The 22,906-nt window shown below is 42.3% G+C and overlaps 1 protein-coding gene across 3 annotated transcripts in view; it reads right to left on the reverse strand.

Annotated features, from left to right (window-relative positions):
- The window catches only part of XPO7 (exportin 7), an 88,122-nt gene that overhangs the window by 22,968 nt on the left and 42,248 nt on the right, over positions 1-22,906 (reverse strand). For 2 of the 3 annotated variants that reach the window (XM_030552119.1, XM_030552121.1), the window contains exons 4-15: positions 21,902-21,995; positions 21,055-21,221; positions 18,339-18,431; positions 14,471-14,575; positions 11,916-12,081; positions 10,914-10,987; positions 8,657-8,776; positions 7,336-7,482; positions 5,677-5,849; positions 4,835-5,028; positions 3,989-4,094; positions 2,412-2,547 (exon numbers count right to left, since the gene is read on the reverse strand). In XM_030552119.1, coding sequence (XP_030407979.1) covers positions 2,412-2,547; positions 3,989-4,094; positions 4,835-5,028; positions 5,677-5,849; positions 7,336-7,482; positions 8,657-8,776; positions 10,914-10,987; positions 11,916-12,081; positions 14,471-14,575; positions 18,339-18,431; positions 21,055-21,221; positions 21,902-21,995 — 1,575 coding nt within the window. The remainder of the gene's footprint in view (positions 1-2,411; positions 2,548-3,988; positions 4,095-4,834; positions 5,029-5,676; positions 5,850-7,335; positions 7,483-8,656; positions 8,777-10,913; positions 10,988-11,915; positions 12,082-14,470; positions 14,576-18,338; positions 18,432-21,054; positions 21,222-21,901; positions 21,996-22,906) is intronic. The other variant, XM_030552120.1, reaches the window with a different exon arrangement.

Raw genomic sequence — 22,906 nt, forward strand, 5'->3', positions numbered from 1 at the left:
GAAAAGAGAGCAACACAAGTTAAAAAGAAGCCAATGGAATTAGTGATACTTTTGTGGTAAGAGGGTGGGATTCTACTGGGGATGCACCCTGAGTTTAAAAAATAGCTATTTCATTTCCCTGAGCAGTAGGGCTCCAAGCCGTTAAGCATGGAGAGCGTTTGATCCATGACCCACATTTATGAAGTGGCATGATAGCTCTTTCATTTTCTTCCCCGCTCCATGCAGCACTGACCCAGGGATCTATCTAGTCCATGCTTTTCAAGACCATCAAGAGAAGGTTCCTGCCCTGAGGCACTCACATTCTAACTCAGACTGATACGCTACGTGGGGTAACAGGTCAAACGAAAAGAAATGTTGTTGACCTGTACGATTTTCCCATCCTCCTTTTCATTCTAGCGAAGTTCATCCCCAGCCAGGCTCACAGCAGCTACAGATGCTGTATACAAAGTGCAGGCATTCACTTTCTTTCTGAGAAGGGGAATTCCCATAACTCAACAGTAATGTGGTTCTTCTACTGACAGCTATGAGTACAATGAAGCAATGAACTCTGCACTCATATCCCTGTGATCTAGCCCCACTCTCAAACACTCTTAAGCCCTCTGCACCTTCAGAAGCAAGAGTGTCACCCTGGTGCTTCAATCTGTGTCCCTGGGCGATCGTCGGATGCATAATTAACTAAGTGGGTATTCACCCACGAAAGCTCATGCTCCAATACATCTGTTAGTCTATAAGGTGCCGCAGGACTCTGTCACTTTTTACAAATCCAGACTAACATGGCTACCCCTCTGATAGTTAATTATGGGTTATCAGAATGGCTGAGAGTCAGTTTTTGGAATAAAGATGGCATAGTTTCGCTCAATTCCCATTTCCTGGGCTACTTTAAGCTCCAAGTACACCAGTGTTAACGTCCAGTGTATCTTGCGAGAGAAAAGTGAGAAAGGCCCGCTTCCACAAACCCTTTCTTGTCTGCACAAACTGCCTTTTTAGGCAGCCAATGTGTCATGTTTCACCTCAGCGCAAAGGCCGTGGGGGTTTTCAGAATGTCTGGAAAAAATTCCAGTAAGTTTTAACGAAATATCCCAGTGGTCCCTAATGCGGTGCCCATGGGCGCCATGGCACCTGCCGGGGCATTTATGTGCGCCCGCCTAGTGCCCAGGAGGAGAGAGAAGCTGCAGCCCCATGCCTGGGGACAGAGAACTCCGGGGCCCGCAGGGCGCGGGCGTTCTCTGTCCCTGGCAGGCACAGGGCTTCGGCTTCTCTCCGGCTTCTCCGGGGCTGCAGGCTGTGGGCACCAGTGTTCTCTGTGCCCAGCAGGCGCCGGGCTGTGGCTTCTCTCCAGCTTCTCTGGAGCTGCAGGCGTTCTCGGTCCCCGGCAGGCGCCGGGCTGCGGCTTCTCTCCAGCTTCGAAGCCTCGGCCCTGCCCCTGCTGGGGACAGAACTCCAGGGCTGTGGGTGCCGGTGTTCTCAGTCCCTGGCAGGCAAGGGCCTGTGGCTTAAGCTGGAGAGAAGCCGCGGCCCCGCGCTTGCCGGAGACAAAGAACTCCAGGGCTGTAGGCTTCATTCTATGTTAAAGTAAGAATAATAAATATATTTGGACCAGCAATTCAACAATGTTTTACTTTTTAAAAATACATAAGGTGAAAACTGTTTATGATATTTATTTTGTAAAAACTCCTTAATTTTTCTTACAGGTAGATAACAAAGAGCAAATTCACGTGGTAAGGTGAAAGAGTAATTGCCAAATAATTTAATTAATACCTTTTACATGTAAAATTACTCTTATCTTATAGATTCATATAATATTAAATATGATGTTTTCCATATTATTTAATGTACAAAATAAGCCTTGCCAAATTTTTGGCGCCTGCCACGCTCTTCTGAAAACATGAATGTGCTACTGGCCACAAAAAGTTTGGGGACCACTGAAGTATCTGAACTCCACCCCAGACCTAACACCTCTTTTGGGAACTTATATGGCTCCCCATTACTCTAAACACTGAGAGGCACTGAGATCCCAATGCATTTCCCCCCTCACGTCATCCCTCAGAAGTAGGGCAGGGCTATTAACTCCCATTATACAGATGGGGCACTGAGGCACCGAGAAGCTAAGTGACTTGCCCAAGGTCACACAGGAAGCCTGCAGTGGATCAGGGATATGAACCCAGGTTTCCTAAGTTCTAGGTTAGTGCCCCTAATCAGAAGTTATCTTACTGAAAAGCAGTGCCAAAGCTGCACTGCTGAAGCTATAATTGTCAGACTGGGTATGAAGAAAGCAGGAAGGATGGGAGCTTCTAATAAGCTTTTTCTTATAAGACAAGCGCAGATTAAGATCGAGCAGCTCATATACCAAAAGATGTGAAGACATTATGGTAGCCAGCAATGCCTCAAGGCTGCATGGTGGAGGGAATTACCTTGGAGGATTTCTGCACTTGGTCTCCAATGTAGATCTTTCGGAACTGCTCAAAGAAGCTCAGCATGGCAAGCTCCAGTTTCTCGTTCCCAGCCTGTGCCAGGCGAGAGTCCGTCAGGTTCATCAACTGCAATACCCTAAAGGGAGGGAAAGAAGCAGCAACAGATCTACCAACCACTCCAGGAGGACAAGAAATACCAGCCTGCCTGAACACTGGCAAGGGTGAACAGAAAAGTGACGTCAGGCAGTTGGTATCATTTCGAAGCTGTGTACGGCTGAGAACTCTTTTTGCTCTTTAGGAGGTGGCGTAGTGGGCCAAGAGTGATTGAAACACAGGAATGACATTACGTTAAACTAAAGAAGATGACCAAGAGTCAAGTCCCCCACTCTCCCATGCAGAGGAGCCAGCAGAAGGCCTATGTACCACTTAAGTCCAACTTAAGATATGGGCAGGGGGTGGGAAGGGCAAAGGGAAAGAGAGAGGCCTTGGTGTCTGCCCTCCACACAGAGGGGAATTTTCACCCCCTACAGAGCCTATCAAATGCCAAGGTTCAGTACATTCTCTGAGCTATCCCCTGAGCAGAAGCCTCTAGCTCTCATTACAAGACTGAAGAGGCATTTAAGGGGGTCCATTCCCCCCCCCACCGATTTTTGTTATGGCCACGTGGGGCTTGTGGAGAATGCCCATGAATGATCTATTGGGGTAAGAAACGGTTTTGCTGACTGGAGGTTATAAACACGTGGTGGGGGGCAAAGCAAAGGTCAACTCTTTTTTGCGAGGTGGCCCAAAACTAATAGGGAGAGAAAAGATCAAAGTAAACAGACTAATATGAGAAAGTCTCTTGTGTATAATATAAATGTTTTAGATCTTATATCTTCCCTCCAGTAATGCTCCAGCTGCAGGAGGAGCTAGTGCCTGATTTACAGTTCCTCATTAACAACAGTTATCACATGGCCACCTTCCATAAATTCTCAGATTCAGTCCTCTTGATCCCGGAGAAGCAGAATTAGCTTATGTTCTACACAGAATTTTGCTCAGCTTTGCGTTATTTAAGAGCCATAAACTGCATATTAATTACCTATACCAAATAAAGCAGTAACTGTGCTAATAGAAGGCGTAAACAGTTCTGAAACTATAAAAATGTACCAGTGCCACCCTGTATAAGAATTCCATCCGCTGTAGGGAACTGCGATATTCATGATATTTACTGTCAAAGCCAGTTTGGGTGATATCAGAAAAAACATCTTTTCCCAAAAAGAACCAGCATGCACTGGATTCTACTCTGCAGTGGGCATTAAATATAGGAAAAATTCCACCCATACATACTGTTCCCCCTGTTTATTTAGATCTCTTGCCAAACACCTATGCAGACATCCAGGTTTAGACAAATCCCAACAGAAGTTTGCTCAGTGGGTCTAGCCAGCGCTATCAATGTCTTTGTTCGAGGGCCAATTCCATCCAGTTATTTTTAGCAAGAGAAGAGGGAAGGGAGAACACTTAAAGCCCCAAAGAGAATTACTACAAGGCAGCCACAAGAACGGAACATAGCGCAGCTAGAAAGCATTCAACATTCCTACCGACAAACCAACTCGCCGTCCATCGCATCCTGCTCATCTGTGCTGGCGAACGAAACCCTGCCACCAATCACTGCCCCGATGATATAAACGAGCCATGTCAGGCGCCCTGAAGCCAACAGATGACATCAGAAACAAACACTCACAGGCCCCATGGTAGAGAGAAAGGGATTCTTCGGGTTTTTCCTCTGGCAAAGCCAGGGTTCACGAAGAAAGATTTCTTAAGAGCATATTTTATTCCTCTGGATCAAGAAGCTAATGTTACGCCAGTGTTACTTGTTTTTCCACTTAGTGGAAATTATGTACAATTTCCAGGATCAGAACTGTAGTCTGTTTGCTTCAGAGCATCATTTCAAACTATAGTGTGCTCACAATTTAAGATCACCTTCACCCCAGGAAATTCCTTTAAGACCAGACCAGATTCTGTAGACTTTTGGAAACATTATTGCATGTGCAAAGAGGAGCACTCATTTTCTGAAAGCACACAAGGCTGATATGACAGATACTCAAGCCCCAACCATCTGAAGTTGTACTGATTTAATTACAGCAGTATAGTAAAGCAGCCCAGTAAAGCAGCCCAAGGCCCGCCCAGTGTGGATAAATTTATATTGGGTCGAGGGGTTATACCTGTATAACTATAATAGGTAAAAACCCCACCCCTCTAACTGAAATAGTTATACCTGTACAAAAGCTGCGCACAGACCAGGCTGAATGTCCATTTTCCCAAGGGAATACTTGTTGGACTGGATCTCTCCTGATATGATACTATCAGGGCTTCTGGAGCTGTAGTTTTTGGAAGGGGCAAACTGGTCAAGGCTCCCTGGCCACTGTTCTTGAGAGTGCACTCACCTTCCTGCACTGCGATGTCCATGGGGCTGGCAGTGGCACTCTGTAGTAGCTCCTGATAAGTCTGGGCTGACTGGTCAAAGAGCTGTACGAGGAGAGCACAGGTCTTTTCATACTCACACCGGCCAATGGTGGACAGCTGATCTAGCTGCTGTTGCACAAGGCCAGTGTCGTCTAGTGGATCTTCCAACCCGTCTCTGCATGGGGAGGAAGCAGCATTATAAAGGAACTTTAATACCAGTGCTAGCCTAACCCATAACACAAGCTTATTTCTAGCATGGAAGACACCTCTCCTAGGCACATGGCTATTCTTTAAATCTGATCATCATCTGATCCTTTGCCTCTAGTAGCCGTCATGGTGGAGTATTGCAGAGACTGATGTAATATAACCAAGCAATCATCACTAGTGTCCTCTTGTTTTATGGGCACAGAAATAACTAACAGAACTGGCAGGGCCATTACAACCTGCAATGAGTAAGTTCTTATTGCAGGCTTAAGACAATATTTGTCCAGGGCTTTAGATAGAACACAGCACTTTACGTGTTTAAGAAGTGCCAAGTATTAAGGCATCTGGTTGTCGTTGTGCTTTAGTGATTTCCATCTTTCATATTTTGGTTTTCTTCCATCTAATAAATTAACTTTAATTAAAATATACAAGGATGGCACATCTGATTCTGACATCCCTACCAAGATACTCCATTGACAACCAAAGCAAAAACATCCTGGGGTCAGAGTCAATACTCTATTTGCCTATACATCTAATGCCAAAGACCCTTGCAAGATTTTCCCTTATGTGCTGCAAGCACTGTGGTAGAAGTGTTCATGCATTTCTAGGCTTCCCTTACCTCAGTATGATGTGCACAGACTCCAGCCTGGATGTGATGTAAGCTTTTGTGACCTCTGGAGTGTATGTTTCTAGCATATGAGGCTCTGTGGCTTTAACATATGGCACTGATGCTGCCAGCCGCTGCCACAGGCTTAGCAGATAATGTACGCTGTTCGGTGCAAACTCCCAATGCTACAGGTACCAAGATAGAGAAAGGAAAGGAAGCCAGTGAATTTAGGATCTTGCAGAATGTCACGTTTGTCTTGAATGGTTTGCCGTAGGAGAGCAGACATTCAGAGGCTTTACACAGGATGCCTTGATGCTTCATTTTCCTATATAGCATTGAATTTAAGTCAGCATCCAAATTCCAGGAGTGCCTAAGGAAGAGAACTGTTCAGCAAAAGAGCCAGGGATACTCCAAAATAACTTTCATGAGATGTAGCTGAGCTGAAGCCTTCAGCTCCCAGTGCAGGTCTGAAAATACAAGCTTGCAGGATTAGATAGAGAACCTTGGTGCCCTCCCTCAAACCTAACAGTCTTGCTGCTTTCTCTCCTCATTCATCTTAGCATTGTAGCATAGTGACGAAAACATGCATTGATATTGCAAGGATACAGGCAGTACAAGAATCATCATCTGCTGAGCTCCATCTCTATCATGACTCACTATGAATAGCTTCTCTAATGCAGCCCCTTCAGTGGTATACACCTTCCACAGCTCAGGGAAAGCCCCAAGAGAAGGACTGTCAAACTTTGCTGCACTAGACTTCCAATTCTGGAGACCTAGGTTAAAACAGGTTTTTCTTGATGTCATTTGGGTGGCCTGGTCCAGCCACTCCTGCTGGACTCTTACATAAGAAAACCAATTCTGTCCTAAAGGGGAGTTACGCAGCTGCACAGTAATATGCATAATTACTGACATTTACATTACATAAAGGCAATACAGCAACACACAGTTCTGGTTTGATGAAGCACCAGTAATACAATTTAGTCCCTCACCTGGGGCCATGCACACACAGCTTTCCTGCTTTTTAATATCCTAAACTGTTTTATTCAGAGCTCTTAGAAATCTCTATTGTTCTATTAAACACGCCCAATCCTAACTTAAGCTGTAAAATTCCAATGCTCCTGTTTGCCTCCCACTAAACCCCTGAATTCACAAGTCATCTGAACAACACTTGATATTTCTAAAAGCTACATACACCCCAACTGTCTACAGATCACGCCTGCCAATTTGCAGTAGCTATCATGGAAGAATTTTTAAAATACCATTTTATTTTGTACAGAGATGTAGTTGTATGCTGCACAGCAGCAGCAAATACAGAGGCAATCTCTGCATGATATTGATGGTATTAGCAGTAGAACCACCCTCTAAAATACATTTTAATAATGGGTTGATGCATTACATAAAAATAATCTTGAATCAGCAGTTGTTACTGATGGGACATGGGAAAAACTTCAGAGCTGTAACTACAACGCTCCCCTCGTGTTTTTCAGCCAGAGTTCATAGTATGATCAATATTGCACTGTCAGATTCTCCTGTTACAAAGCCTGTGTGGATGCTGCAGTCTTCTTGCCATTGGGCCTCACAAATTGGCATAGCCACTACAAAGTAAATGCAAGGAGGGGAACTGCTCCATTTTCAGAGGCACCAACAAGGCCAAATGCAATGAGTTCCCACCTGTAGGCTGGTCACGGTGAAGTTGGCAATGAGTCGGATGACCTCAGGGTAGTTTTCCACCTTCACCAGCTCTCCCAGTTGATAGTTGCTTTTTAATCGAGCCAGCAATCTGCAGAACTCATGGTAATTGTTTGGGTCTGACAAACTCTGGGGAGGAAGAGAACAAACAGTCTGTCAAATCATGAGACAGGTAGCACTGTCTAGTGTTTTAGAGCATACGAATGGGAGTTGGAGACCTGGTTTTTATTCCCAGCTCTGCCACTGACTTACTGCTTGATTTAGCAAGTTATTTTATCACTCCGTGCCTCAGCTCCCCCATTTCTAAAAAAGAGGTACTGTTTGCCCACCTCTAAATTGCTCGGAGATCTTTACATGCAAGTGCAAAGTAGGATCTCTCAAAGCCACGTAGTACAGATCACTAGCTAAAATGAAACTCTACCATTTATGGCAGACCTTGGAACACGTTTAGTGTCTGGCATTCAAAACACCAGCCTGCAACACACTTAATTCCCAGTAGCAAATTACACAAGGTTTAAACCACAAGACTCAAGTTTTGTTCTTGATAAAAGGAAAAGTAATCTTCCAATATAGAGAAGTGTTATTTAAGTGACTGGAGCAGGAAACTAGAGGAAAGAAGTTAAAGACAACAGACATTAAAATCATCTAGTCTTTCTTCCTTGGCCAGTGCAAGATTGTTCCCCTAAGCATATTTTCAGCAGTTTTGTCCAGTGAAAGTCTCACCTCTCTGTTCTATAGTGGGGTAAACCCCACCATTAGTCTCCCAAGCCTTATTGATCTCAGTGCTGTTAAGTTTACCATATATTTAGCCTAAATTTCATCCCACTTTGTCTGGTTCTAGTCCTACATACCATACCAAACAATTCTCTTCCATCCCCCTGGGGTTTACACTTTTTAAACCTTCACCTCTGACCGCTCTCTCCTCTACCTTTTAGTCTCCTACTTAAATGAACTATACATATTTAGTTCATTAAACATTTTAGTTGCTCTTCTCTGATCTCCCATCTTCTTCTTCTACATTTTTCTTGTAACAAGGATGAGAGAGGTTCCCCCGGAGGTGCCACCTGGAACTGGGGTACATACAATCCAACGAAATATTTATGTCTAGCAGATCAAGACATTTAGAATGAAAGTTCACAAGGCAGCCTTTGTACAAAATATATTCTAATTACATGACAGTGGTGAATACTGGAGTGCCAGGGTGCGTCAGAGAGTTCCCTAACAGAAGAGTAGTTTATGGAAGCAAATGCAGTAAATTGGACAAGGAGTACTCTAAGAAATACCTGGCTTCCGATATGCTCACCTGGGGGTTTTCCAGTATTCGTTTAACGCCATCAACGAGATGAGACAGGAACTTTGCTCTCTCCGCATTGTTAAAAAGGGATCTGCGGACAGAAGCTATCTGGACTAAGCAGGACAAGACCTAAAGGAAGCAAAAGGAATAAAGTGGAAAGACGTTATTCAAACTGAAGGGAATGGTCTGAGTTGTTTCCCTTTCCCGAGAGAGTAGTTCATTCAAGTGTTCACCATACTCCTTAGCAATCAAACTCAGCTGCTATAGTTCAAAGGATGGTTTTAAAACGAAACAACCACCTCCAAACATTCTCTCTATGAAAAGAGAAAAATAGGAGAAATCCAGTGGAAACATGCAGCCGGGATTGAGAGACTACATTATACAGGGATCATCTCTCCAGCTTCAGGGCTCAATGAACACCCAGCTTTAGGAAGGCCCTTCAAGCCTTAAACTCCATTACTATGTTACAGTCTTCACTGTGTTGTCATGTGGTGACAGAAAAAAAAAACGATGTCCCCAAACAGTGAAAGCAAAAATGCAGGTTGTGCCCTCTCATCTGACTCGTGTCATCTGTCATTGTGTGTAACCATGACTTGATTTGACTTGAAAAATACTGGCAGTGGGAGGAAAGCCTGCCAGCCTCTCCATACAAGAGCTTACCATGGTCTAGGGAAAATATGAGAGAAGGCAGAATGGCAAGATGCACATTTGTTTAAGTTAAAGTGCTCCCATCTCAGCCTCTATTACATTTAAGCTGAAGGTAGATTCCAGGGATGCAGTTATGCAAGTGAATTCATTACCACACTGCTGAACGGGATTATGAACATTAGAAGCAAATTAATTATAGACTCTTCGCACTGAGGCGAGCCTCGATTCCCCCAACCAGTCTAAGAGCTACCGACTCTGCTGTTAAAGCCCCTCTGATTCTTGCTAGCTCACACTTTTAATGATCAAAGCTCAGAGCAATTACTGGCTTGTTTTAAATTTCTGCTTAACAGTGTGTTGCTTTTTAAACTCTCTTGAATAACTGAAGCTTAAATCTCAGACTTGGCTAGCACTATATAATGAAGTGACCAGCTCTGTCCTACCTCTCCTAGAAACATCCTTTTGAAGAAAGAGCCTCCCTTCTCCAGCCTGAGTTAAGAAGTGTTTCCATTGCAGCATGCATCTACATTAACTAGGAGAAATATTTAGCCCACAATATTTAAGTGCCTATATAAGCAACTGGTCCAGTTCTACCCCATGCTGAAATATTTAGAAATATATTAAGGGAAACAATCTACCAATAGGGCAATTATGTAAGTTTCTCCCCTCCCTTCCTTTCTTTGCCTGTGGTGACTGGCCTTGTTGATAATTAATTTTTAAGGTTTCTGGAGCAAAGATGTTTAATGCTTTGCTGGGCTTCTTCCTGAACAGCACCTGAAGGGCATTTGCAGATTCTGCTTCCTACCATATCACAGACGCACACAGATCAGAGCAACTTCCAACTGAGAAAAATCTTAGCGTGTGACTTGCTGACTGAGCCAGCATGAGAGACGTTTCCTGGATTTGAATGCTTTACGCACACAGAGTCCAGCCAGAGTGAACAACTCCATGCACTGACAGAATTATTGGATCACCTGGTTGCTGGTAGGCAGACACTATTTTAAAAGAAAACATCCAGTCACGTGAATCCTTTCCTTGGGCTGATGCTATTGGCCTTTTCACCATGTGGGAACACAATCCTCTCCAGTGAACAGAGATTGGGACTAGGTAATGGATAGAGATTGGGACTAGGGGTCAGGCTCTTGGATTGTACTCTCAGATTTGCCATGGACTTGCAGTGTGATTTTGGACAAGTCATTTCAACTCTCTGCTTAGCTTTCCCAGATTACAAAATGGGCATACCATTGCAGAGCTCCCTCACGGGCAGTTGAGAGGCTTCATTCACTTAGAGCACTTTGAGATTCTCAAACAGAAGGGGCAAAAAAAGGGCAGAGTAGCAATATTTCAAACGAATGGGGACTGCTCCATAATCCATTCCAAAAACACTGGAGCTCCCAAAACTATCAATACTAAGGAGCTTGGCACAGCCTCCCTTTGGTCTTTATGGGATAATACATTATCATCAAAATAAGCAACTGTTCGGAACGTATTCTACATCATTTTAATCAAAAGGCCAGTATCTCAGGCCCATATACCAATGGAGTCCTTACATATGGCTCTCCCGGCGCTGTAAATGATTTCTGATATTAGATGTCATAAGAACCATGAACTCTGAACTCACCAGAGGTGAAAACGATGGAGGGATGGAATGATACAGGTCAAAAAACAACTGTAGGGTCGAGGAATCCAAGAATGCTGAAACAGACAGAAAGGAGCACCTTACTGTGGACATCTGCATTATTGCATTCTGTGGAGTACTTTGTTTACAAAAAGACACTTCTATGCTTGTCTGCCCAAAACTACAAGGGCATGCATACTCTTTCCGCTAGAAAAGATTACATGATGCAAATGTTTTCAAAGAATTATAGTGCTATACTCCAGAGCCTCCTCTTCCAGAATACACATATTAAGCTAAAGAAATATAGCAGGGCATTCAGATGAAGCAATCTGTGACTGCAGAATGACTGCTATGGGCCATGAGGATGTCAAGGATGGACGCTGTGCTCCAGGTGTCCCTAATCACCTCCGCCAGAAGCTGGGACTGGATGACAGCGCACGTTATCACCCAAAGTAGCCCTGTTCTTTTAATTCCTTCTGAAGCATCTGGCACTGGCCACTATCAGAGACAGGATGCTAGGCTAGATAGACCATTGGTCTGACACAGTACAACCGTTATATCCTTAAGTGACAAGTGCAGAAGTACTGCCAAATACTGCAATGTTGTCTTAACAATTGCCTAGTTAGGGAATCCCATTCTAAAGGTGAGTAGCATGAGAGAAGCTCTGGATTTCAGAACTGACTGGGCTCCTTTCTGGCTTATTTTCTTCCCTTCTACAAGAAGTGTACTAAAAAAAAATTGAGCTGTTCACGTAAGCCAAATTTGTGATTTCTGAAGTTCACATAGTGTAGGACTGAATGGCCAGGAGGAACAGTGCTTGTGTGGTTTCGGGCCAGCGATCACATCTGTAATCAGGTTAGGGGACAACAGGGCTATACACCTGGTTCCCTGACACAAAGGTCTATTTATATACTGTGGACAGAGCCTTGGCCGGCCAGCCAGCGTATTTTCATCTGGTACACTGAAGAAGATAAGCCTGCTTCCCTCTCCCCCCTGGAGCATTACCTGATCTCCAACTGGTTGGAATCTGCACTGTGCAGAGATCATCTGAGGACTCATCTGTTGATGTGCCAATGAAATCAAAGTTCAAGCAGTTGTGTGTGAGCTTGAGTAGCTGCATGAGCAGGCCGTGCTGGCTTTCATCATTCAAGTTCAGGTTCTTCCCCGAAGCCTACAGAACACAGTGGATAACAAGAACAATGCAGTGACTGAGGCAGGAGCAGAATTCCATTTCAACAGGAGGTGACATTTGTAGGTATCACATGCCACCTTCATGTTAAGGCTGAGACAACACCCTTAATATCCCTGGTGCCTCACGCTTTTACAACAAATAATCTGTATTTGGCATTTTAGTCCTTACATAAAGAGGGTGGACAGTGCTTCCTTTTCACTCAGTTCTCCTTGTGCAATAGGAGAGCAGCAATGATTGCCACCCAGTAATTATTCTGGAAGGTCCATCAGATTAGGAAATTCTCAGTTGGGTAGAACACAGGAAAATACTATCTGCTTGACATGCATTTAGCAGCAGAGTCTCCTGTTACTCCACCATGCCCTCCGAGTAGGGAAACAAGTGCATTCACTTTGTTATGCAAACGATCTGGATAAACTCTACTCCAGAGTCAAAGCTCAGGGACTAGACAGAAGGATTCTGAAGCAACACAAGGTGATTAGTGGGTTTGTGATGCTAGATCAGCTCATAACTGTGTTATAGCAGCACATGGATCTGCAGACAAACCAGAAGGCCTGCGCTTTGCACAGTCGCTCTATGCTTTTCATAGAGAAACTAAACTTCTTCTACCCTAAATCTGCCACAGACTGATCTGGGCAGTTGCAATGGGACCTGTATACTGTTTCACTGATTGTTGGAACTGTCTGCCACAACCACTCCAGAATGTCTACCAGACGGCATTGTTCTTAAATGACTGCCTAATTGCACTGTTTTATGACAGTGATATAGACAATCATTAGTTCCTAGCAGCCCAATCCCTTGCTCCCTCCAAGGGAAAACAACTAGAGTCATTGGAGGATCACGTTGGAAACATCTAGTTTTATACACAGAAGCTTGTGCAAGCTGCCAAACTGATAAAGGAATAACTGGGGTGGTGGGCGTTAGTGACAGGAAAATAAGGACACTAAATGGGACAACAGAAAACATCACAAGTTGTCCTTAAAATTGGGGAATCCTGGGAAACAAAAGCAGGATGATGGAGAGATAAAGACACAAAACTGGAGGCTATCCCCCCAATGAGTCACGTCATTTAAGCCTCCAAATTTCATTTCACCTTGAGGGCCAAATCACAAATAAATCACGCAGGCATATGGCACATGCAAGAAAGTTCTAGGAAACATTTTAGTTTCAGTTGTGAGTCCATGGTAACAGAGAGGACAACGGCAAGAGAAACAAATCTTGTCAAACTCAAACTCTACTTGTATGACTAGCACAACCAGAGATTATACAGTCTGAATGGTTTTTCCAAGTGAAACTTGCTTTTCACTCTTTATGCAATTTGTTTACTTTTAATATTTCACTCAATTTGAAGAGTAAAACTAAACTGATGAATTTCATGCTGTTTCTATTCAGTGTCATTTCTCGATTTTCACACACTGGCACAGCACTAGCTGTGATGACAGTCCAATGTGATGTTGCCACTTTGAGTGGATCTGGGGATCCTGTAGATCCATTTCTTGTTTGGAACAGAAACCAGGTGTGGAGTCAGGATTTTATCAGTGTAATTTCCTTTCTTACAAAAACATGCACAATTGCTGTGCTCTTGAACTGAGATGGTAAACTGCATAAGGCAACTTTCTCTTGCAGAAAAACCTTTGGGAAGGCACTGGTGCCCTGTTGCAAAAAGCACTCACCTTGGGCCTCCGCCTCTAGAATTCACACCAAACTGCACACACCTGTGCACCTTTTCTTTCCTCACTTTATACCTGGGAAATCACTAATTCAAGGCTTCCTTCAGACTGCATGGACTGGAAAAGGTGGCAGGGCCATTAACATTCCTTTCATGCAGCTGCTCAGCAGCACCAAGGAATTTTGGCAATACCCAACAATCCAAAGGCCTTGTCTATATTAGAATGTTGTACCTGCTTTAATTATACCGGTATAGTAAAAGTGGTAAAATTCCCCTAGTGGGAACGCAATTAGATCACTATAACAGTGCTTTACATAGGAATAGTTCTCCTGATATGGAATGGGTGAAATAAGCTATCTGAGGTGTTTTCATTTGAAATTTTTAAAAAGGTCATGACACTTCTATCTTGAGTTTGTATTAAACAAAGTGAATACACAAAACCTAAATCAGGGCCTGACTTACCTATAGGAAAATCAGGCTGTTCTATAACCTTGCCTGTAAATGAACAACTAAGCACTTTTGCAGTACTGAGCTGTTATGAAGTGAAAGGTAGGAATCTAATCTGAAAATCTCCTTAAAGGCAGATGTGCGGAAAAGCTGCCAAATCTGGAAAGAAAGGACTAGTTTCAATGGAGGTACAGCAGGAAGGAGTTTACGCCTAAGTTTGATAAAGGCATTTGACAAGAACTGCAGTCTCCCTACCTGTTTCAGTAAGTTACACGAAAGCGTGAAGATATCAAATAAAGACGAGTCTCGGAATGAAGAGGCTATTTTCCTGTGCTTGGTCAGGGGATGGGTGGTGTCTGCCTGGATAGAGAAACAAGCAACTTTTAGAACTAGTTTATAGGAAGGAAACAAGGCAAGTAGAATTCACAGGAATGTTGCTAATAAAACATTAGTGGCACGCCAAGGCATTCCTCCCCCATAATTGCATTGCATCAGTTGATTAAACTGAAGGGACGTTCTCCATTGTATTACATTCTATTAACATAAAATAATGGTTCCTGTACTGCCATTAAGTTTTTATTGAGCTGCTGATAAAACTATATTACCTGTCTAGGGTACTACGTAAGAACAATGTTCCTAAACTGCTTAAACACACAGTTTCATCTCAAGCAAAAAAACCAAGTTTACTTGAGCTGGTTTTAAAGCAGGATTAAGGATAACATTTTCAACAGCACTCAGGTGATTTAGGAGGCTAAAGCCCATTTTCAAAAACAATTTAAGCTGTTAATGTCTAAATCATTTCTGAAAATGGAATGTAGGTAAAATGTTCAGAAGTCCCCAATATCTAGTTTGGGTAACAATTCTTGATTTACTTAAACTAGATCCACTAAATCATTCCTGATAGCTCATTACTCTTTCCACTCCCATATATGAAAGTGCTGGCCAGATACAGAGTCCTCTACCACCAGTGAACCGCAGTCACGGTGAGAGCCAAGTGACAAGATACATGGATGAACAGAAAATTACAAAAAGCCCTAAGCATTGGTGTGCATCACTTTGGATCTGGCCACATTTGTTTTTAAACTCATGTACGTGACTTGTGGCTGTATGACAATTAAGTATGCCACGTGTGTTAGGAGGAGAAGTAAGTGGATGCTGTTCAATACAGGATACCACAACCACACATTAATTTGAGAAATGTGCTCTAAACTCTGAATATAATACAGGTGATGATGACAGCATGCTATATATCATCTTGTAACCTAGTGTATTGTCACTAGAGATTTTTTTAAATTCTGAATATTGTAAGGCTGGATTAAAATAAATGATTTATTCCCCTGGTGGCGCATGGTGAATTACTTTTTGATGTGCAAATAAAACGTTCTTACCCCCACCCTCACCATCACTCATGGTACACAGGTAAAGACAGCTTAAATGCCTACCACAGAAACATAATTAACCTGAAACTGCCTCTCCATTCAGAGTTTCATTCCTAGAATGCTGCTTCTTACCCTCGTTTATATACACTACTTAATACCATCCATCTTATATGGCCCCTGTTACTGTAGGATCCAAGCATCTCACAACCTTTACTGTATTTATCCTCAACACCCTTGTGAGGCAGGATAGTGCCATTATCCCCATTGTGCAGATGGGGAACAGAGGCAGAGAGAGAGTCAGTCACCCACCCAAGGGCACAAAGTTTGTGGAAGAGGGGAGAATTGAACCTAGCTCTCCCCGTCCCAGGGTAGTGTCCTAACCACTAAACGGATATTCCTCTCATCTCTCCCCTATCAGTTATCTATTAGATAAGGTCTGGAAAACAGGCATCCAGTAGTCTCTACATGTCCATTGCTGATCTCATGCATTTTTTGCAAGAGTCAGAATTTGCTTCACTGTTGCTGGAAAGTTTCCCAGCTCTCCAGCATTGTGCCACATGCTACAAGCCAGTTGGCTGCTACTCTCCCCATACTAGAGAAGGCAGTATTTCAGTATGTCTATTGTTTGTACAGCTCTTTGGGACAAAACATGCTACATTAGTGTAGATATTTTTATATACAAAAGTGACCAAAAATTCACTTTAAGAAAAAAGACCCATACAAATTACATGGTAATGAATCTGAAATTCACATAGTTATGAAACCCCCAAGTAAATCACCATCCACTGTATTTGTCACATACCAACACAGTGACTGCTAGCAAGCGAGAGTGCTTTTAGCAATACAAGTGGTGGCAATTTTAGGAGGGGGGCTTTAAACCAAAATGTATTTAGATACACCTCTACCCCAATATAACGCTGTCCTTGGGAGCCAAAAAGTCTTACCATGTTATAGGTGAAACCACGTTATATTGAATTTGCTTTGATCCACAGGGGCGCGCAGCCCCGCCTCCTCGGAGCGCTATTTTACCGCTTTATATCCGAATTTGTGTTATATTGGGTCGCGTTATATCGGGGTAGAGGCGTAATATTTTGTGGTAGAATTATTCTTTCACGTATTTAAACAAGAGATTCATGATTCATGGACAAAATTTTCTAACTTTGTTGCTTACAGCTAGGCACTTAAATATGGATTTAGGAAACAACTGGTGACAGAACTTTTCTGTTTATCTCATCCCCTGTTAGGTATTCAAACCCTGCAGGGAGATGCTGATCAGTACATACTGATTCACTGGGTCTTGCTGGCTTGTTAGTTTTGCCCTTGATATTAGGGAGGTGGGAGTGGTTCTCTGGCACAGGGAACTAAGGTCTGGGACAGAGAGGTCTCCTGCAGGGAAACTACAGAAGCATCCAAGGCTGAGGAGAAAGTCCAGCCACAGGTTTACAGTTACTTTGTTGTCTGAGTAACCACTGAAGCCAAATCCCAAGAAGTGAGGTAAGTCTGGATTAACACAATGGGTGGGAATAGATTCTGTTCAGAGCAAGGTGGGAGCTTGCAGGCTCCTAAACAAAAAGTGTCCCAATTTTTAGAGAAGCTGAACTTCACTTACTTCAGTGTGAGCTGGGGGTGCTTTGCACAGCTTTAGACACCAAAATGGGAAAAAGTGTCGCTGTACCTAACAGACTGCAAGCAATCATTTTTTATTAAGTTATTCACTGCCATGGTAGAGTTTCAAAGCCTGGGTTATTTTCAAGTGTTTGCACATGTATTAGCAAAAGCAAAGTTAGTTTCCATATTAATGAAAACTTAAAAGGCTAAAACAAAACTAATTAGTATTGGTCCTTTCAGCAAAAGTCTAGATAATTTATCATCTAAACTAGAAGGGTCCTCAAGGAAAATTGCTACTTGGGGTGACTGGTGGCAGTCTGAAATACACTATTAAAATCTGTTTGAAGGAGTCATAGCTAGAAAATAAATTGGGCTTTAGGAGCATATGATTATTTCCTTCATGCTTAGATGTGACCAATTAATGTCTCTAGTCTCTGTTTTTCAAAAAACAGAGAGGAAGCAAGAGCTAGCAGAAATCAGATCATGGGACTGAAAGACAAGAAATCCTGAGTCCTAGTCCTGCTTATGTCATTGACTCAAATGTAGGCTTGGTCAAGTTACTTAACCTGTGTCCCTTTTTGCCCTGCCAGCGCCTCCCACAAAACCCAAAACAAAAACAAAAGTGCACAAAATAGGATCAGTCAGTATCTGTAAGGAGTACTGAACATGTAACATGCTATGTATTCGGAAAAGAAATTCAAAATATTTACCAGATTTGCTATGATTATACCTTATATTTACATCCCCATGAAGAAGTTATTGTAATGACTGACAATGCAAAAAAGTTATGACATTAGAAACTGCATAAAGTTAGAAGTATGTATAGGAATGGAGGACAAAAGATGCTAATGATGCTTTGCTAATTCATGCTGTGGGGCTTTATCTTCACAGGCAAGATAGTACTGGGCATGAACCCATTTGCTATATTAGTGTTGCTTCATTTTTATCATGGAACATTACATCCAGGTACTGGAGAAGATGAGAGATGCTAAAAGAGCAGGAGATGGCAAAGAAATCCTTAGATCAGAGGAAATATCAATATCTTACCGCAAAAGCGCATGATAGCATGAAAAAATAGAAATCAGTGCACAAACACACACAACAGAACAATACAAATGAGAAAATTGGACACTTACTTCACTGAAGAAGGCTGTAGCACTTACTTGATTAATTTCATTCGTTAGCTGAGACAGGATTGTTACTCCTATGATGCAGTGTTCTACGCTATCCTGATGAGAAAGATTGGAGGGGAGAAGAGGAGAAATTACTCATGTCAAGTTGTCCCTGCCAGTTTTCACTGTAATTCCAAAATCCTTCTGCCATGCAGAAGGAAGTACTTGCATACCATAAATCAGATATATTTGGCTAGATATACCATGTCCTCGTAGAACAGTGAAAGAAAAATGTTTAAGCACAATGTTTTTTAAAAAAGCAGAAGTTCTATATTTAGATGCATTAAAAAAACCACACTATTCACATTATTTACTATTTGATACATTTGCCAGACTTCTCAGCAGCTAACAATTTCTATGGAACGCTCAAACAAAAATACATGTGTTATTTAATGGCTCATCTGTCTATTCCAAATCACATTTTTGGTGCCTACTTACCCCATATTCTTCAAAGATTTACATATGAGCTTAAATTTTAAGTACTTAGTTCCACTGAAATCAATGGTAAAGTTAAGTAAGTGCATAAATCTTTGCAGGACTGGGACCTTAGTGTTCATGAAAGCTGTCAATTGACAGCTCTGAAAATTGAAGTCTTAGAGCCACAGAACTTGTGCAGCATGAGAAGTGGCAGTTAAATTTTCCCCAACTACCACCCAATCAATATCTCACTCCTGACAATGAGGCCCTACCTCTAGCAGTCAAAAAAGTTCATTCTCTGTGGCCCTTACTGTGGCTTCTCTTTTATAGACTGACACATTGTTGACAGTCTTGATACAAAATACCTGCTCACTGGTAATGAGACTTTTCATACCAACTAACTTCACATAAGAGCTACCCTGGTCTCCTCTTTTGCCACAAGGAGTTCCCTTCCTGTAACTTGATGGGGTTCCCTTCTCCGGCTCCACTTTGGTTTGCACCCGCCTGCACTAACTGTCCCAATTTTTTCTCTGATCCGAGTCTAAGTTCATCCCCTTTGCAGGAATCAAAACACACTGCAGTCTTAGTGGGGAAGAGGCTATGATCACAGGCCTCTGTTTCGAACAATGGTCTCAAGCATTAACATGATACTATGTGCCTATAGCCAGGAATCTTTGCTGAACCTATGACCTAAAACCAAATACAGCCTTCAACAGGTCTCAGGAGTCTGAGTTGAGAATTAAGTGAAAAGCAACAGGATTGTCTCAAAAAGCTAGAAATCATTTGAGCTGTTTATGGAAAGGTGTAATCCTCCAGCAGTGTAATATTTTCTAGATACCACTTCTTGAATTTTACTGTTCTGCAGCCATTTAAGTGCAGAGATCCCCACGCTCATCATACTATTCAACTGCCTATCCAAATAAATAAATCCCACCATCACAATACAAAAGTCCCACTTTAGTTCCTTTCCTCTTCTCCCACTGCAGTCATGGACTCTGGGATTATTCACTATTACTCTTCCATTCTCCTCTAACTTGTGGAAGTTAAGTTGTTAAAAATGTTAAATTAAAAAAAAAAAAAAAAAGGAAGTTGAGTGTTTTGAGAACAGTGCAATTTTATGTCATGCTAGCCTCCTCGGGAAAAGAGTCCCACAATTTGAGGCCATCTGCTGAAAAAGTTCAGTCTTCTGCCTGTAAAGCTACGCTCTTATGGGCAGGGGCTGTCTTTTGACTGTGTTTATACAGCTTCTAGCCCAACGGGTCTCTGATTCTGACTGCAATAGCACCCTGAGAACCTAGTGTAAATATCTGCTAATAATCATCATGTTATGGGACGAGATGGGATGTTTCTACAGATATGTCTAGCCACGATGTCCCACACAATATCTATAATGATCTTCGACAACCAACCACCACCCCCCTCCCCCGGTCACATACACACTTTAAAAACCTTCCTCTGGCACACCCCCAACACAAATCTTGCACTCTGCAGCCAATGAGTTGTAGCCAGTCTTTTTTCACTGAAGCTATGTTGGTCAGCCAGAGCAATGAGAGGTTCCCCCATGCTTAGTCTCTTTTCTTAGCAGTACTACTCTGATGGCTGCCCAGGCAACCCCTTCTCCCCTCTGGCACTGCACGTTAGAATTTTAAAGGCTCTCGAGGTCGGTACAGCCAAAATTAATGACCTAAAAAAAGATGCATCCAAACTGATTGATAGTTTTCCCTTACTAAAGTGTCCAAATTCAAAACTGAAAGCCCTGATGGTTCTGGCTTAATACTAAAAGATCAGTATTTAAACAAACCAAGCAATTTGTCACAAAGCTGCAAGTGAGGTGAGGTGCACGTCTCCTCAGTTTAATGGGAAGTCATCCTGCTTTTCATTTTGGATGGATCATTTGGATTTGGGGCTTTGAGAAAGGAATTACATACTTGGAATCTTAAAGTTCTGCCACATTGTTAACAACTTATAGCATACCATGAGTTCCAGGCACTCTACAGAAATCAAAATGAGTGTCCTTATCCTGAAGGGCTTACAATCTCATATGGGAGAGTTATCAAGACAGGTCAATTTTTAGATTTATCAACTTTGACAGGCCATAAATACCAGAGCTCTTGAGTAGCAATAGCTAATGCAGCAGAAGTGGAAGAATAGCTGCACACTTCCCCTCAGAACATTATATGGCAACTGTGCGCAACAAGAACACTCCAATCATACCAGGTTTTGGTCTCCACCCTCCTTCCCGTTTTTTAAAGGTGTCCCTGACCTGTAAAAACCTTGTGACATCTGTGATCACATTTCTGAAGACATATTCATCCTTCTGACAGTCAAACCAGCCCAACTTTGTGATCCTGGCATATAACTGAATTAGTGCTTGCGTTACAAAAGTTGCCAACTTTGGCCTGGTGGCAAGGTAGTTGAGCACATAGTTCCCTGCAAGACAAAAAATAAAAATAAAAATAACGAAATTCCTAGACAAAGAGACCGCTAAGCTGGACATAAGGTTGTGGATCTGCATTAGGAAAAATCTCTTTACAAAGCTTACACCGAAACACAGGGAACAATCACCATGTTATCCCTGCACTGGGTCACAGGCAAAAAGCAGATTTTAACCAGTATTTGTCTTCAATGACTTGGGAGATAATGAACAGAAAGAAACCCCTCCTTTCTCTCCCCACCTGGCAAAGTAGAACAAAGAAGGGCAAATACAAAATAATCACCTTTCCTAATAACTGGATTCATTAAGACACCCCTTGCTATTAAGGAACAGGTAGGGAAGGGAAAGGAATTAGGGGATGAATAACCTAATTCATAAAGAATTGAGTTACTATCTTAAAATTTGTCCATTCATAAGGCCACAAATTTGTGATTACTTTGGACCTGGATAACTCCTATCTATCTGGCATTCAAACCCAGTAGTCTCTGGGCTAGGAAAAGATATTGTCCGATAGCAAAATTGCCTTTTCACTATACGTTTTAGGCTACCAACGTCCATACATCTTAGTAGCTTGCAGAAAGATTTCCTGTCAAATGTAGCACTATTAGTCATCATCCATAGTAGTTGCTGGCTATGCCAGTGGCTTGGCTAGAGAAAAGAAAAGCTTTCTACTTACGAATGTCTATTCGCTGTTCCAATGGCAGAGGGTTGTTTGTGCGTGACACAAGTTTTGTAAGGCATGTAGCTGCCAATAATTGGGAGTAGGATGACTGTAAAGAAAAAACACAACAAGCAGTGGTTTAATCAAGTTTCAGTACAAAAGAGGCCACAGCTGAAGACAAGGTGGTTGTGCACTACGTTAACCCAATAACTTTCAGGTCTCTGGAAACTTGGGCTTCAATATTAGCTTAGTTCACAAGTCTAAATGCTCTGGACCGTCTTAGTTCCTTGTTTCTGTATACACCAAGTTTATCCAAAATATTTTAAAAAGAGCATCTAGATGCAAAAGGTAACAGGATGACAACAGCAGAAGCATAACATACCCTCCACCTGTGTGCCCCCACGTAGGGGTGGAGAGAATTATGACAAGCAGGAAGAAACAAGTGCCAATAGCAATATGCTATAGGCTAGTGTTCCTGCACGCTCAGTCCTAGATTTAATACAAACGCTTCTTCCACTTAACTACAAAACAGGTTAGTTTTCCCTCCCCCTTCATATTTTATTTATATATCATACAGAATAGCACTTGGACCAATGGACATTACTAACTAATTTAATCCAGGGAATAGGATACAGATAATGTGAGTGAACCATCAGAAATCCTAGGCAGTATGAGATTCTATGAATTGTAGGCAGTATAACTGCAAGTGTTTCTTGTGTTAAATAATACCCAGTACTATAAAAAGGATTTGCCTCTATAACTTAGCCCAAGAATCCAAGAGACCAGAAACCCATTTATAGTAATATGCCCAAAGAGAGTTTAATGTAAGTGAGTCAGGCCATCCAATTTGTGCATCAGCTTTGCAAAATGGCAATCTGACACAGACTACACATACATAATGGGTTATATTCAAAGTAATAAAACTGTGCATTAGAGACTTACCATTAAAACTGACCCATCCCTTTTCCCCTGTGCTAGTTGCTGGTTCCTCCATGGTAGACACAAATGCAATTTGAAACC

Source organism: Gopherus evgoodei, chromosome 2, assembly GCF_007399415.2.
Source record: "Gopherus evgoodei ecotype Sinaloan lineage chromosome 2, rGopEvg1_v1.p, whole genome shotgun sequence".
Lineage (NCBI taxonomy): Eukaryota > Metazoa > Chordata > Testudines > Testudinidae > Gopherus > Gopherus evgoodei.